The sequence below is a fragment of the Doryrhamphus excisus genome, chromosome 10 (assembly GCF_030265055.1).
Source record: "Doryrhamphus excisus isolate RoL2022-K1 chromosome 10, RoL_Dexc_1.0, whole genome shotgun sequence".
In the NCBI taxonomy this organism is placed as follows: Eukaryota; Metazoa; Chordata; class Actinopteri; order Syngnathiformes; family Syngnathidae; genus Doryrhamphus; species Doryrhamphus excisus.
The window spans coordinates 326,285-341,906 of record NC_080475.1 but is presented as its reverse complement, the minus strand read 5'-3'; the positions used below and the strand labels follow the sequence as shown (position 1 = coordinate 341,906).

The window sequence follows — 15,622 nt, the reverse complement described above, 5'->3', positions numbered from 1 at the left end:
AATATAATAATAATAATAAAACGGCAAATAATAAAAACTTAAGAAACCACATATAGTTGGTGGGTAGACAAATTACTTTTTTCAGATTAAAATTATTAGAGCCCTGTAGACATGACAAAACACGACTATAGTCACATTTATACTCTTTTTATTTACAACATATTGCGCAACTGCAGCGTCTTGAGACACATGCTAACTCACAAACTAGAGAGCTAGCGACCTAAACGGTAGCCTTCAAGTTATTTCCTTTAAACTTAAATAGCCAAAAACTTACCACTTCCACACGGATAGGGAGGATAACTATTAACAGTTATTTAACCTTTAACATGAACATTAATCAAACGTAATAATTTTTTCTGGGTACATGATACCATACAGCATCCATATCAAACTTGCGCGGGCCGCACTAACATTAAACTTTCATATCAAGGCGGGGGCCTCAAACTAGCGTCCTGCGGGCCACATTTGGCCCGCGGGCCGCGTGTTTGAGACCCCTGCACTAAATCATCACAAACTCTGCAGCCATTGGAAGTTAAAATAGCTGCGTTTTTTTTTTTACTTTAAACTCGTATTGGTATTGTCTTGTATATTTCTTAGATACCTTTTGAGTGTTAAGTTGTTGTGCGATGATTTTAGCCTCATCATGAGTCTGACTCTTATATTGAGTAATGACCTCTTGCAATTGATGATGTGTTGACAAGCTCGTCATGAGTTCCCTTATAGCTTGTGACTAGTTCCTGCCAAAGAAAGCGCTCCCATTTTCTCACTGACTAGCGAGAAAATGGTAATGTTATATTTGAGCACTTTGGTTGTGCTTCATCTGTGTTTGTCTGTGCAGGAAGCAGCTTTTTGGCCCCACCCCTTTCCGGAGCATATCAATGGGTGCAGGTGTGCGCTGCACAGTCTCTCTGGCTCGCACAACCCCACCCCCCCAGCTCAGATTTTTGTAAGCATTCTATCAAATTCCTACCAATCTATGAGACAAAACAGCTTTTTTCAGGAGATGATGCATACCATATGGCACATATTATTGTGTGTGACGCAAACTGTTTGCATCATGATATAACACGCAGTATAAAAATACATATGTATTTTTGCCATGGAATCGCAACTGATACTCTGCCAATGTTGCAGCAACATGCTGACACATCCTACGTGCCCATGCCAAAAGCAAAACATCATGCTGCGAGATGACCGAATGCATTAGTGTTTGCAAGGCTCATCCATTTGTTCATTGGCCACCTGTCACTTTAATAACAAGGGAAAAGATACATGAAGATGAAGACTGCACAGGTATATGTAACATATATGTAACATATATGTAACATATGCAACGTGGAAGAATAATTATGTTTGGGTATAGATCAGGGGTCTCAAACACGCGGCCCGCGGGCCAAATGTGGCCCGCAGGACACTAGTTTGAGGCCCCCGACTTGATATGAAAGTTTAATGTTTGATATGGATGCTGTATGGTATCATGTACCCAGAAAAAATTATTATGTTTGATTCATGTTCATGTTAAAGGTTAAATAACTGTTAATAGTTATCCTCCCTATCCGTGTGGAAGTGGTAAGTTTTTGGCTATTTAAGTTTAAAGGAAATAACTTGAAGGCTACCGTTTAGGTCGCTAGCTCTCTAGTTTGTGAGTTAGCATGTGTCTCAAGACCCTGCAGTTGCGCAATATGTTGTAAATAAAAAGAGTATAAATGTGACTATAGTCGTGTTTTGTCATGTCTACAGGGCTCTAATAATGCTTTGTTCATTTTAATCTGAAAAAAATAATTTGTCTACCCACCAACTATATGTGGTTTCTTAAGTTTTTATTATTTGCTGTTTTATTATTATTATTATTATATTTATTTATTCATTACTGATTGATTGATTTTCTTTATTCTTGATTTGTTTATTTATTTTTCATCTTATTTTGTGTAGAAAAATAAAAAGTAAGATATTCGAGAACAGTGGAATGTTTTATCAGAGCTTTTCTTATAGAAAATTGGAACCAAAGCGAAGTTTTTTTATTTTTTTTGTTTTTAATAAACGCGTTTTTTTTTTTGGAAAACCTGATGCGGCCCAGTCTCACCCAGACCCAAGCTCCAGTGGCCCCCCAAGTAAATTGAGTTTGAGACCCCTGGTGTTGATGCAGTCAGGCTGTAAGGCCTTGAGAGCTACCAAGAGCAGTCGCGGAATCTACTGTAAGACACACAAATATAGAATCCCATCAAGAAAATGGGGAGAATAAGGGAATACAAGTATAGGAAGTGAATGAGATTTTAGACACAAAGGAGCAACCAACACCCATTAAATTCCACCAGCAGACGGTTTTCCAGATACTTATCAAACATGTAGTGTTCTTTCTCTTATGTACTGTTCTGACTCCTCTATTATTTGAACAAAGCCTAACAGCTAATCTACATTTGTTGTTGGCTCATCAGCACTGCAGTAAAGATTTCACGTTTACAAAAAATACATTTTACAAGATAAACTGCACTTGCACAGTAACAGTCAGCGCTTTTGTAAATCAGAATGGCGGGTGTCGTCTTCTATGGCTATACATTGTATATTCAATCTTAATAAAAAAATCTGTTATTGGGATGTGGGCTGCACGGTGGTCGAGTGGTTAGCGCGCAGACCTCACAGCTAGGAGACCGTGCATGCGTGGGTTTTCTCCGGGTACTCCGGTTTCCTCCCACATTCTAAAAACATGCTAGGTTAATTGGCGACTCCAAATTGTCCATAGGTATGAATGTGAGTGTGAATGGTTGTTTGTCTATATGTGCCCTGTGATTGGCTGGCCACCAGTCCAGGGTGTACACCGCTTCTTGCCCGAAGACAGCTGGGATAGGCTCCAGCACCCCCGCGACCCTCGTGAGGATAAGCAGTAGAAAATGAATGAATGAATGAATGAATATTGGGATGTAACACAGTATTTGTATGGCTTAATATAGAAGACAACAAATTATTTGGAATATTTGGTCACACTTTAATGTGCTATCCTTCCTTGGCTCCAAATTACACCTTTTGCATTCCCAAAATTAGCAATGGTGATCTTACAGAACAAATTACACAAGAAAACGTCGAGATTCTTCACAATCTTGAGTTAAAATGAAGTAAATTATTTCCGATTATTTCTGTTTCTGTCTAGTCAGAAAAAGCTGGGAACAAACCTGCTTATTATATGTAATTCTATATTTCCGTTTAGTTCAGCTGGGGCTTCAGCTAGTCACCGATCATTATTGTTTTTGCTCATACTCCATTTTCATCTTCATTGTTTTTGCTTCATTTATCCTTTAGCTCTTGTTATTTGTGTGGTGGATGCATTGCATTCATCTTCGATATCTGTTATCTTGTTGCCAGGTATTATTCTCCTGTCTGGATGCTTTTCCTCTTTCCACCTCCTATAGTGAGCTGTGCTTCTTAGCCTATTTGTTTTTTTTGTGCTTTTCCATTTTTGTATATGAAGCACTCCGTGTGAGCAGACATTGATTTAAATAAAAGACTCTATCGAACGGTTCTTTCTGTGTTTAACGCTGACTCAAACCACAGCAAAACACGACATCACACAATATGCACAAAGCAGAAAACTGGATTAAAACAAATATTCAGCCACGTTAAGAACGAGACATTGTAGGTTATCCATGTTGACCTTTGACACAGTGTGGAACGGGGGAAGGAATGACGAGACCGAAAGTAATCTGCACTGAGCAAAGGGTGAAAGTGAAAATGCTGAATGGAGGGCTTAAAAGGACAGAAGAGCAAAGGTGACTGTGGAAAGAGTGGAAGTGGATTATGGATCTGCTTCTTAACTGAGTGGCCCATAAAGCAAGTGTCTAAAAGAGCGCACAGAGAGAAAACACTTGCACTGCTCAAATAAACAAATTTTGAATTCACGACGAGCAGAAAATAGGATCAAATCAATCACTTTGAATTGTCCCTGAAGGCAACACATTGACCGGAAAGAATACAGCTGTGTGAGGCACCACTGTTGAGTATTTCCTGGAAATGGTACAAGCCATGATGCTATGGTGATGTCATCAGTTGACCTTAGTTGCTTATCAACAGGATTAATACAACTTTAAACACGGTGCAGTAACAAGGAATGCAGCAATTTGAAAATGATCATCATAAAAAATACAGAGAAAGAGAAATAGCAACCAATATTGGCTGTGCAGCTTTCATTAAGGATGAAGACTATTGAATGCTAAAGGGGTCATGGATTCAGTGCACTGTTACAAGGAAATATGAGAGGGGAGAAGATGTCTTGTCGACCTCATATATGCACCCACCACTTTACCGAGGACAGCTTTGCTACACATCTTCAAATAAAACCTGGATTTAACAATGTTTTGTGTTTTTTGACTAAGATGCCTTTCATGCACATACTAACAATAAATAATATGGTAATGGTTTTATTTCATTTGAACATGCATCAGATTACAATTGAGTGCATCCCATAATCAGTTCACAGTTCCACATGTCCAAAAGGAGTAGGAAGAAGCAAAGCTTATTAAATCCTACCCCTCCATCTGGTACTTTTACAATCAGTAACTGATACATTTGTTCACTTCCTGCTTTCCTAATATAGTTTAAGATTTCAATTTTTTTTTTGTCACGTACCGAAGTACGAGGTGATATGAGCATCCAATGACATAATGGGTACCATAGTAAGTGTCAATATAGTGATATGTATAGCACATCATGACTGGTTCAAGACTCTTCATCCTTGTATTTAGCAAACATCAACTGCTTGTATTGTTTCTTGAATTGGCTCATCGTTGTGCATTGTTTGAGGGTCTTACTCAATCCATTCCATAGTTTGATTCCACATACTGAAATGCTTTGGCTTTTTTACCGTTTTTTTAACGTAGTCCTAGCATAGAAGTGTTTCAAATGTACTTCTTCCCTGAGATCATATTTCATATTTCAGTATTGGATGACATTTTTAGCTAATTGGTTATTTTTAGCCTTATGCATTATTTTAGCTGTTTGAAGATGAACTATATCAGCAAGTTGAAGTATTAGTGATTTTAGAAATAAGGAGTTAGTATGTTCTCTGTAGGCGGCATTATGAATTATCCTTACTGACCTTTTTTGCAGTACATTTAGCGAGTGAAGATTGCTTTTATAGTTATTAGCCCATATTTCCACACAATAAGTAAGATATGGTAGATCCAGAGAGCAATAAGTGTGGAGTGTGGAGCGATTTCTGATTGAGAACAAATTTTGCTTTGTTCGATATTGAAATATTATGTTGTATATTTGTAATATGAGGTTTCCAGCTCATATTTTCATCTATTGTGATCCCCAGAAATGTATTTTCCTTCATCCTTTCAATGTCTACACCGTCTATTTGTATTTGCTGGTGCGTGTCCTTTCTGCTGTTACCAAACAGCATGATTTTAGTTTTACTTAGCTTCAAGGACAATCTATTATCTTCAAACCATCTTTTTAGTGTGATCATTTCTTCTCTGACCTTTCTAATGATTTCGTTTGTACTCCCTCCAGATATATATATATGTAATATAGACACCATAAATGGGGTGACACCAATAGAACTATCAGCAGTGACGTAAAACAACCCACTACTAGAGAAGAGTCATAGGCATAAACTCTAGTACAGGGCTGTGCTCTGCCATTACAGCTTTGACCATGGCATACATGAGCATGCCCAGACTGAACACTGATGATATGATATAATAACAGCCCTTGAGACCCTGAAACACCATAGTTAGATTTGCAAAACACAAGTACAAATGTAGAAAAACGATGTGATGGACAGCCTTCTGAATGCATTTGTTCTTAAGTTCAGATGAATTTTTTTTTGTTTTTTTGTGTGTATATTTTATGTTTAACATCACCTTACCTTTGTGGGAATACGTGCAGTCAGGAGGTATGCTCGGTGAGACGCAAGAGCCTAAGAGGGAACAGAGGGGGGGAAATAATGAGTGGCTGTAAATATACACTCTGTAGCAGTAAATACACAGTGCGAACAACAGTAAAAAGGAAGTGACACAGATTACAAGAGAGCTCCTTCTGTTGACTCATCAGGATGAAAATGCTTGTGACTTGGAAAAATAGCGTCAGAGAGAAAACAGCAGATTTTTCAAATCAACATTGTCTGTCTCTTTGGCTACGTTCACAGAGTATTATCGTAAGGCTAATTTACATTTTTTTATTTATGTGGTCGTTCAGATTACAGGAAGTAAAGTGCATGCGCATGTACAATGGAACTCAATATATTTTTTTTAAGAGATTAAGAGGGAGGCGGATAAGATTTTGGCCAGAGGTTGCAAAGATGTGACTTGACTGTTCAGAGCGCAGTAGCTTAGATACATTTATATATTTGGATATATATTTATATATATCCATATACAAACAAAGCCTGAGTTGCATTTGGAAAAAAAATCTGTTCACACTGACATGAAAAAAATCTCATACAGGTCAAATATGAGGGAAAAAAAGTCATAATTGAACAGCAGTGTGAACATACTGTAGCTTTAGCTAATCACATATAATTTGCATATTTCATGTGTATTATAGCATAACAGCAAGAGCAGCAACAATTAATTAATTGGTTAATTAATCGATTACCCAAATAATCAAATTGTAATTGAATAGTTATTTTTGTATAAAATTATGGAAATCTTTTGTTTTATTTTATTTGCTCAGTTCATGGGCGGCACGGTGGTCGAGTGGTTAGCTCGCAGACCTCACAGCTAGGAGACTTGGGTTCAATTCTACCCTCGGCCATCTCTGTGTGGAGTTCGCATGTTCTCCCCGTGCATGCGTGGGTTTTCTCCGGGTACTCCGGTTTCCTCCCACATTCCAAAAACATGCTAGGTTAATTGGCGACTCCAAATTGTCCATAAATGTGAGTGTGAATGGTTGTTTGTCTATATGTGCCCTGTGATTGGCTGGCGACCAGTCCAGGGTGTACCCCCGCCTCTCGCCCAAACAGCCCAGACAGCTGGGATAGGCTCCAGCACCCCCCCGACCCTCGTGAGGAAAAGCGGTAGAAAATGAATGAATGTGTATTATAGCATAACAGCCAGAGCAGCAACAATTAATTAATTGATGGTCAATTAATCGATTACCCAAATAATCAACATTTTCGTAATTGAATAGTTATTTTTGTATATAATTATGGAAATCTTTTATTTTATTTGCTCAGTTTTTAAAAAAATATTTACACCAATTTTACAGATGGGGCGGCATGGCGGTCGAGTGGTTAGCGCGCAGACCTCACAGCTAGGAGACTTGGTTTCGATTCCACCCTCAGCCATCTCTGTGTGGAGTTTGCATGTTCTCCCCGTGCATGCGTGGGTTTTCTCCGGGTACTCCGGTTTCCTCCCACATTCCAAAAACATGCTAGGTTAATTGGCCACTCCAAATTGTCCATAGGTATGAATGTGAGTGTGAATGGTTGTTTGTCTATATGTGCCCTGTGACTGGCTGGCCACCAGTCCAGGGTGTACCCCGCCTCTCGCCCGAAGACAGCTGGGATAGGCTCCAGCACCCCACGACCCTCGTGAGGAAAAAGCGTATTTTCTGAATTTCTGAATTCTAAAAGGCGGAAATTAAAAACACATTTTTAAATCCACGATTCATTGATTAATCAAGAAATGTTAAACCGATTAATCGGTTATTAAAATAATTGTTATTTGCAGCCCTAATGACAGCTTTGGTTATTTACACATTTGGTCAAAACCTCTGTTTGCAGAGGTTCATACTGGAATTGAACATGCCTCAGCTGCCAGGCTGCAGAGGAAACACAAAGGGATGAGCAAGCAGAAATGGAACTCATACACTTAACATTCCAATGCTGAAAATCAGCCTTGAAAGGTCGCCATATGTTACTGATATGTTGACATTACGGCATTGTTTCAACTACGGTAGTCTCTATGTCACATGTGCATATAGTCTCATGAGTGACATTTTGACAGAAAATTACACTAATGTACCATAAAATAATTCACAAAGCTCCCACAAAGGATTTTGACATTTGAAACAATTGAAAATAAAACACTCTGTGTGCAATGATACAACCCTAAATGTATGTAGAAATGGCTTTATCTCAGCCTACCAGATTTTTTCCTTGTCATAACAAACTGCCATACCCCATGATGACCTTTAAATCAATTATAGAAGAAGAATCTGCATACAAAAAAAAAGACTCCCGACAGTAATTCTTTTTGAGAAGTTCATTTTCACTTTTCCACAGTCATTTAAAACCCATTTGGAAACCCGCAAAGATAGAGCAGGAAATCTTTCAAAACAGCAAAGTCCATCCCTGATGGCAATGCTTAAACATAAGTCATAAGTCATATCCATTAGGAATAACTGGTAACAGAAAGGAGGAAAATAAAACAAACATAAAAGCAGATTAGATGGCAGGTAGATATTTAAGTATATGAGGAATAAAATATAGAATAAAAGAGAAGACAAACAAAATAAACGTCAAAAGGAAAGCGAAAACAAAAAACTGTCACTGTCTTTGTGAAGAAAGAGAAAACAAAAAGGAAACACAATGAAACAATATTTTGTGTCCCTTCGAGGCAGAGCTCTACAAGTGGTAAGGTTTGATGTGATGAAGACAGACAGTCAGGGCTGTGTGGACAAACGTTTCTTCAACAAAACGGCACCAGTCGCCAAAGCTTTGTACCAATCTGCCTTTCAAATTTGCTCTTTCATTTTTGAACTACAGTCTTATTTTCACTGAATTGATGGCAGTTTCTACAGCACACAAGAACTGTGTGTCTGCTGTCAAACTTCTTTGCGGTGATATAAGACGTAATCGACGAATCTGACAGATTTGCAAAAAACGAGTAAGAAGCATAAAAAGCAAAACATATATGTATACACTAGCCACGTTTACATGAGGAGTTTTTCTCTTTCCGAAAGCAATGGTATACATGGAAAGGAATATTCCAATGGCGTGTCTACATGCGCCGCTATAATCAACCAGAATAGTCAATGGGGCATGCGCAGTAAAGCGTAAACACCAACATCACGTGATACCGACTTCCTCCAGTTTTTCTTTCACTTGTTGGAATAACTCCGTATTGCCAGTTTTTCCTTCGTCCAGTCTTGAAATTTAGTTTGGATCAAAAACAAACTTTCCGCAGCAATCCAGTGCCGATTGCTCGCCTCCATTTTTTTTTTTAAATCGAAGAACGTCTGGAGCTGCGTGTTACGTCATATCTCAAAATTCGCTGAAAGAACGCACCCGGGAACAGGAAAAGATAAAGTTCAATCTTGTTAATATTTTATAATTAAGCTCGGCACATGTTTTATATAGATATGTATTTTTTTTTTTATAAAACTCCACAGATGGTGCTAATGCACACGAAAGCTGCTTGCCAACCGACAATAAACAACAGAAGAAGAAGAAGTTTGAGCGGGTACAAGATACCTCAATCGGATTGGGGAAAGGAATATTCCACCCCTGTGAATCCCATTATATATTCATTCGGATTGGCACTTTTCTTTCGGAATGAGGTGTATACAAAGGTTACATTCTTTCCGTTTGAGCAAATAACCCGAATGGAATTGGAATATTTGGGTCCATGTATACGTGGCGAATGATACGTCAGAGCGGAAAATCAAAAGTGCCCCCTTAATCATTCTTTTTTTGTATACACAGCCCTCTATGGACAATATTTGAACACCTTGTATCGAGACATAAACGGCCCAATAAGTCTCCATCGATGTAAGTAACATCTGTTCTGTTCATAAAACGCACTAGAATTCAATAAAGAGCAATAAAGAGTGTGGAGTGATTTCTGATTGAGAACAAATTTTGCTTTGTTCGATATTGAAATATTTCTGGCCACCTTATGTTGTATATTTGTAATATGAGGCTTCCAGCTCATATTTGTTGAACAAATTTATATTCACATTTGTAAATGTTTTCGTTTGTTACCGTAATTGTTTCTTACCGTTATTTCCAGTCTACGTATATAGTGCAATGCCATTTACTTATTTAAGATTGTAGCTTTTTATACAAGACTCAGTTGAATTTACATTTTATATCGTTTTATATCATCATATCGTTATACAGAGCCGCAGTTTGCCGACCCCTGGTCTAAGATGATATTTCCATGTACGACCACAACAGTTCTCATCTTTGTTCACTACTCTATTGGATGAAATAATACACAGCAGGTAGGGTGAGCATGATGGTGCTGCTTCATGATCTGATCTGACCGTTTGCTTTTGCCAGACCACATCTGTGGCAACCACGTCAATGAATTAATGTGGATCCCAGTTATGGTATGTCATGTTTAATTGTTAGGTTAGATTTGAATGGTAGTAGAGGTTTTAATGCTGCCGGTTCTGATGGCTGCAAACTGTCAGCAAGGTATCTGAATTGTTACTGACAAAATCTGGAGGATATGAACTACTTGACTTTATACATGCAAAGGAATATTCCAAAGGCGTGTCTACATGCGGTGCCATAATCAACCAGAATAGTCAATGGGGCATGCGCAGTAAAGCGTAAACACCAACATCACGTGATACCGACTTCACTCGTTGGAATAACTCTGTATTGCGAGCTTTTCATTTGTCCAGTCTTGGAATTTAGTTTGGATCAAAAACAAACTTTCCGCAGCAGTCCAGTGCCAATTGCTCGCCTCCATTTTTAAAACTGAAGATCGTCTCGAGCTGCGTGTTACGTCATTTCTGAGCATGCGCTGAAAGAACGCACCCGGGATAAATTTAAACAGGAAAAGACAAAATCCAATCTTGCTAATATTTTATAACTAAACTCAGGATATATATATTTTTTTTTTCTTTATAAAGGAAAACTGGACTTATGAATGGAGTATAGAAGTGTTTAGATTCTGTTCCACAGATGACTAATGGTAATGCACACGAAAGCTGCTTGCCAACCGCCAATAAACAACAGAAGAAGAAAAACGCAGTCTGACAGCTTTCTGTTTGAGCGGGTACAAGATACCTCAATCGGATTGGGGAAAGGAATATTCCACCCCTGTGAATCCCATTATATACTCATTCGGACTGGTACTTCTCTTTCGGAATGAGGTGTATACAAAGGTTACATTCTTTCCGTTTGGGCAAATAAACCGAATGGAATTGGAATATTTGGGTCCATGTAAACGTGGCTATTGTCTACCTTCATGCTTGCTGATAGACATAATAGATGTTTGTTTGGAATTGTTAAAAATAATACATAAATCACTATACCGTTTTGTAAAATGAGTCTCCTCTGCTCCAATGGATGTTTTGTCTTAATCATTGCCGGTCGTGACATCCAATTTAGGTAAATAAGCGCCTCTCCCAAAATGAATGCTTTCAGGTTTGGTGGTGACTATAAAACACCAGAGTTCATAGTGAAATCATTGCGGTTAACCAAAACAGCAGCACCTATCACAGTTCACAGTGCAGGAGGATGTGTACCATAGTAGAAATAATATTAGTAGTTTGCGATATATTGTCATCTATTTTTAAACATCTATTTCTCAACAGTAAAGTTAAAATCCCCTCTCGTTCTCGCAGAAATTTTTCATTTTTTTACTATTGCAGTAAGTTACATTTGGAATAAAGCCCGGTTACATTATTGTGCTCTTAAAATATTCAACCCACATGAAAAAAAAAATCACAAAATTGTCAATGCAGCACTAAATAGCTTGAACGTCATCAGTGTCAAATATCTAATAGATCAAGTGCTCCTGAAGAACATCATCAGCCTGCAGGGTGTCCTGTAAAAAAAAAATCTGTGTGTTTTGTTTCCAAAGATAAGGAACAATCATCAACATACCAGTCTGGTGAGGCTGTGTGTGTATGTGTGTGTGTGTTTTTGCGTGAAATCGGCCCATATGTGTTTGTGGGCCAAGGTTTCCTGCTAAATTATAGCACTGCAGAACATAAGATGGTTGATATAAAACTGCAAAAAAAAATCAAAGATGAATGCACAGAGTTACTTTTGTATTGTGTTAACGTAACAAAGAGTGAGAACTCCCATTCAACTGTCTGAGTACAGTGCTTTGTGGAGGAGACAGTTGGGAATGACATGAGAGAAACAAGGAATGAATGAGACAAAAGCACAGTATGAACAACGTAGTGTGTGTATGGGGGGTTGGGGGGGGTCTATTTCTGATGTTGCCAGCATCTGTGGGTTTTCCTCTCCTCTGGACCGAGTGGATAACATCAGTCAACACCAAGAACACACATTGATACAGCCATTTTTGAGAGGGTAAACACTGACATGACAATCGCTTACAAGGGTTTTAACAATACAAAAATGTCACGATTTTTGTAAACAAAATTACCACGGTTATCATTATTACGGCAGGGCTCTACATTAAAAACAAAAATGACTTGCCCATTAGGAATCCTTAAGGTGAGAACTACTTGCCCGAATTTGCCCCATGTAAAATGAAAAGACTGCCATAATGATATCATATATTTTTTGTGGCATCACATGAGAATCTCATTCATCTCATATCATTTCTTGTGGTTGTTTTCCTACATAGATCATCATAGATAATTCATCAGATAATAATACTGACGCATTGACGCATGGAGGAATGTCTGAAAAATAGTGGTGATGTATGTTAACATGGTATGCCGTACTACCTTACACATCATAGTCATAGTAAGCAGTAATATTTATAAGTTGTGCACCACAATGAAACATTATTGTATATCTCACTGCGGAGGAGCAGTCATCACATTGATCCTAGATAAACTTAAACTACGACAGAAATGTTTTGCACATGGTTGAATATTCCTTTTAAAGTTGATAATGCCGTTTAAATGTGTGTTTAAGAAAGCTGAATCCTACTGTGTTCAGTGTTTACATTTCAATAAATATTTGTTATCATTGTCATTTTTTCATGTAAATTGAGGGAGCAAAAGCAGTATCGGCCACAAATATCGGCCCAAGCAAAATCGGCCATCGGCTAAGGGTGATGGAAAAAAATCAGTATTGGCATCGGCCCAAGAAAAAACCATATCGGTCGATCCCTAATAAAAACTCAGATAAATCAGCTTCAAGGACATGATAAAAAAAAATCCTCCGTGCAGCAAAAGCATATGACAGCGGCAGGGCAAAAGTAATCTTGCTGACATACAGCTGCATATGTGCCAAGGAACAGCACAGTCCTCGACTGCCCAAGTAGAGATGCAAGCCTTTGTGCGTCCTCCAGTTTGCTCAATATTTGAACACTTTCAAATTAAAAAATCAGGCTCAGAGCTGGCAAGCATTCAGCCAGACAAAATGAAAGGCAAACCACACTGGAAAGACACATTATGTATCTACATCTGTTTTGCATTTCAGCATTTTGACAGAAAACATCCAACTAATAGGGCTTGACTGTTTATATGAGAGTTGACACACTGTACAAATGACATTATGCTCCAATCAATGCTGACTGTTGCTATGACCTACAAACCCAATTCAATTACAGAGCAATAACAGCAGACTGATACAGTACGAACAAGGCCATATTATGGTACATCACAATGTGTTTTTTTTTTACATGCAATCCATGGTGACATGTTCATTTCTAGTAAATAATGTAACATCAACAACACATGCAAAATAGGCTACATCAAATATGTGACACATAAAAAAAAAAAAAAACGATTACACTGATGATTTTATGCAATTGCCATTAAGAGTGACTAATGACCCTGACACTGATGATATCATGAAGATGAATAACCATAGATGGTGCATCCATGAGGTCAGGCTTCACTGTGGGTTAATATCTCCCTTGGGATGCATCACTGAATGTATAGTGGGCTTCAAACACACTGAAACATGCAATAAAAAAAAAATCTATACTGGGGTATGACAAACCATGAAATATGAATAAGAAAAGGCTAAACAAGGTAGGAAAGCAGGATGTGCATGTTGTACAAACAACATACAAACTCCATAATAAAATGTACAGAAAATAAAATGTCTGGGATGACTGATAACACAGTGGGATGGAAAAGTGTTAAAATTAGCTCTCAACACTCAACACTGTTCATAAATGCAGTGGAAGTGGCAGAAGCTGAGCTGGTCACAGTGTGACATGATAAATCATCCTCAACCTCAAGTGACTCACTCAAGTGTGTATTTTTTGGGGGCAACACGTTTCAATTAATAAAAAGATAAGAAAAACAACACTGGTGTATCCGATGGGATTATTTCAAACTGGGAACATGTTCTTTTATGAGCTATGTGAGAGTGGACTGAATTTTTCATCACTATATTTTTATTATTTGAATATTATAAAATGCAGCAACAAAGCATCACCCTATGATATATTAAACGTCTTACTGAGTGGTAATTGCAAAAACAGTATAGATTTGGATTATACAGTATATGCATGTATTTTTATTATGGTGCATTATGGTGCATTTCATTATTGTTCCCTTCTGTGCAATTTTTAAAAGTTAAATTGTGTGAAAAACACAATATTTGTTTGTTTTCTTTAGTTTGACTGGTTTGACCCCGTTTCCAATGGATAGTTAATACATTTTACCCAAAGTATGCATATTTGCAGCATATCAGCAATGTTGTGTGAATGAAATTGTTTTGAAATGCCTCTCAGTGTCATTTATTTTTATTTTTTTTATCGACTGAAAAGCACAAGCAAGAAGTACATGCATCCTATCATTCTCCAGGAAAGGTTCTGATACTTTCTTATAAATATATACGTATATATATTCCACCATGTTGGCAGTCAAATTTGTTCATCCATTCAGCAGAGCATAGAAATATCTTGCATTCGTCTTGTTTGTAAATCTAAATCTAGCCGGCACTAATGTTTTTGTATTTCAATAACTAAAAAGAAAAACATTGGCTTTTCCTCTATATGGAAGAATGGCAGTGACAAGCACCTTCAGAATGAAGCGTGTTCTGCAAGCGTCTCACATATTACATTTCTTTGTATTTTTTTTTTGTCTGATTAGCAAGAATAATTATGTCAAACTTACTTTAAAGACATTAGACAGGCTGTACAAAGTCATGGCCCATAATACTTAATAATGTTTCTGCAACGTTATATAGTATTATTGCAGACATGGTGACAAACAAGTGAAGTATGGCAACTGGGATTGAGTTCCTGAATCGTAGATTAAGTTTCATTGCTTTGATTAAATTAAAGAAATGCACTAAAGAAATCCAATTTTTGATGTCATTTTTATTCAAAGAATTCGAAAAACCAACACCAAAATGGAAATGTGCTTAACGTGCCCCTTATCTGGGCAACAAACGCAATAAAACAGCAGCCTTTTGAAAAGGTAAAGTATATCAAATCAAATGAATACAGTTTGATTGAAGTTTGATTTCTGTGCAAATGCCAAGCAAGTCGGTGAGAGGCTAAAACGCAGCAGCTGTCCTCTTTTGACACGCAACCACCGTAGCTTGTCAGGTAGGTAGGTAGATGAATAAAGTATCTAGCTAACCAACGTAGCTATCCTGGTGTTAACTTGTCAGGTATAGGTAGGTAAATAGATGAATAAAGTATCTACCTATTGTACCTACCGATTGTTTTAAAAGCATAAATATTAAAACCACTCTGACAGCTTGGTGGGAATTTTTAAAAATAACCAGGTCCTCGCTCAATCCTTGCCAGTACACTCCGATCTGGAATAACCCTGA

General features: G+C 37.7%; 1 protein-coding gene across 2 annotated transcripts in view; it reads right to left on the bottom strand.

Moving 5' to 3' along the window:
- LOC131137422 (F-actin-uncapping protein LRRC16A-like) overlaps positions 1–15,622 on the bottom strand; it is an 87,594-nt gene that overhangs the window by 50,411 nt on the left and 21,561 nt on the right. For both annotated transcript variants that reach the window (XM_058085366.1, XM_058085367.1), the window contains exon 3: positions 5,864–5,914. In XM_058085366.1, the coding sequence (XP_057941349.1) occupies positions 5,864–5,914 (51 nt within the window). The remainder of the gene's footprint in view (positions 1–5,863; positions 5,915–15,622) is intronic.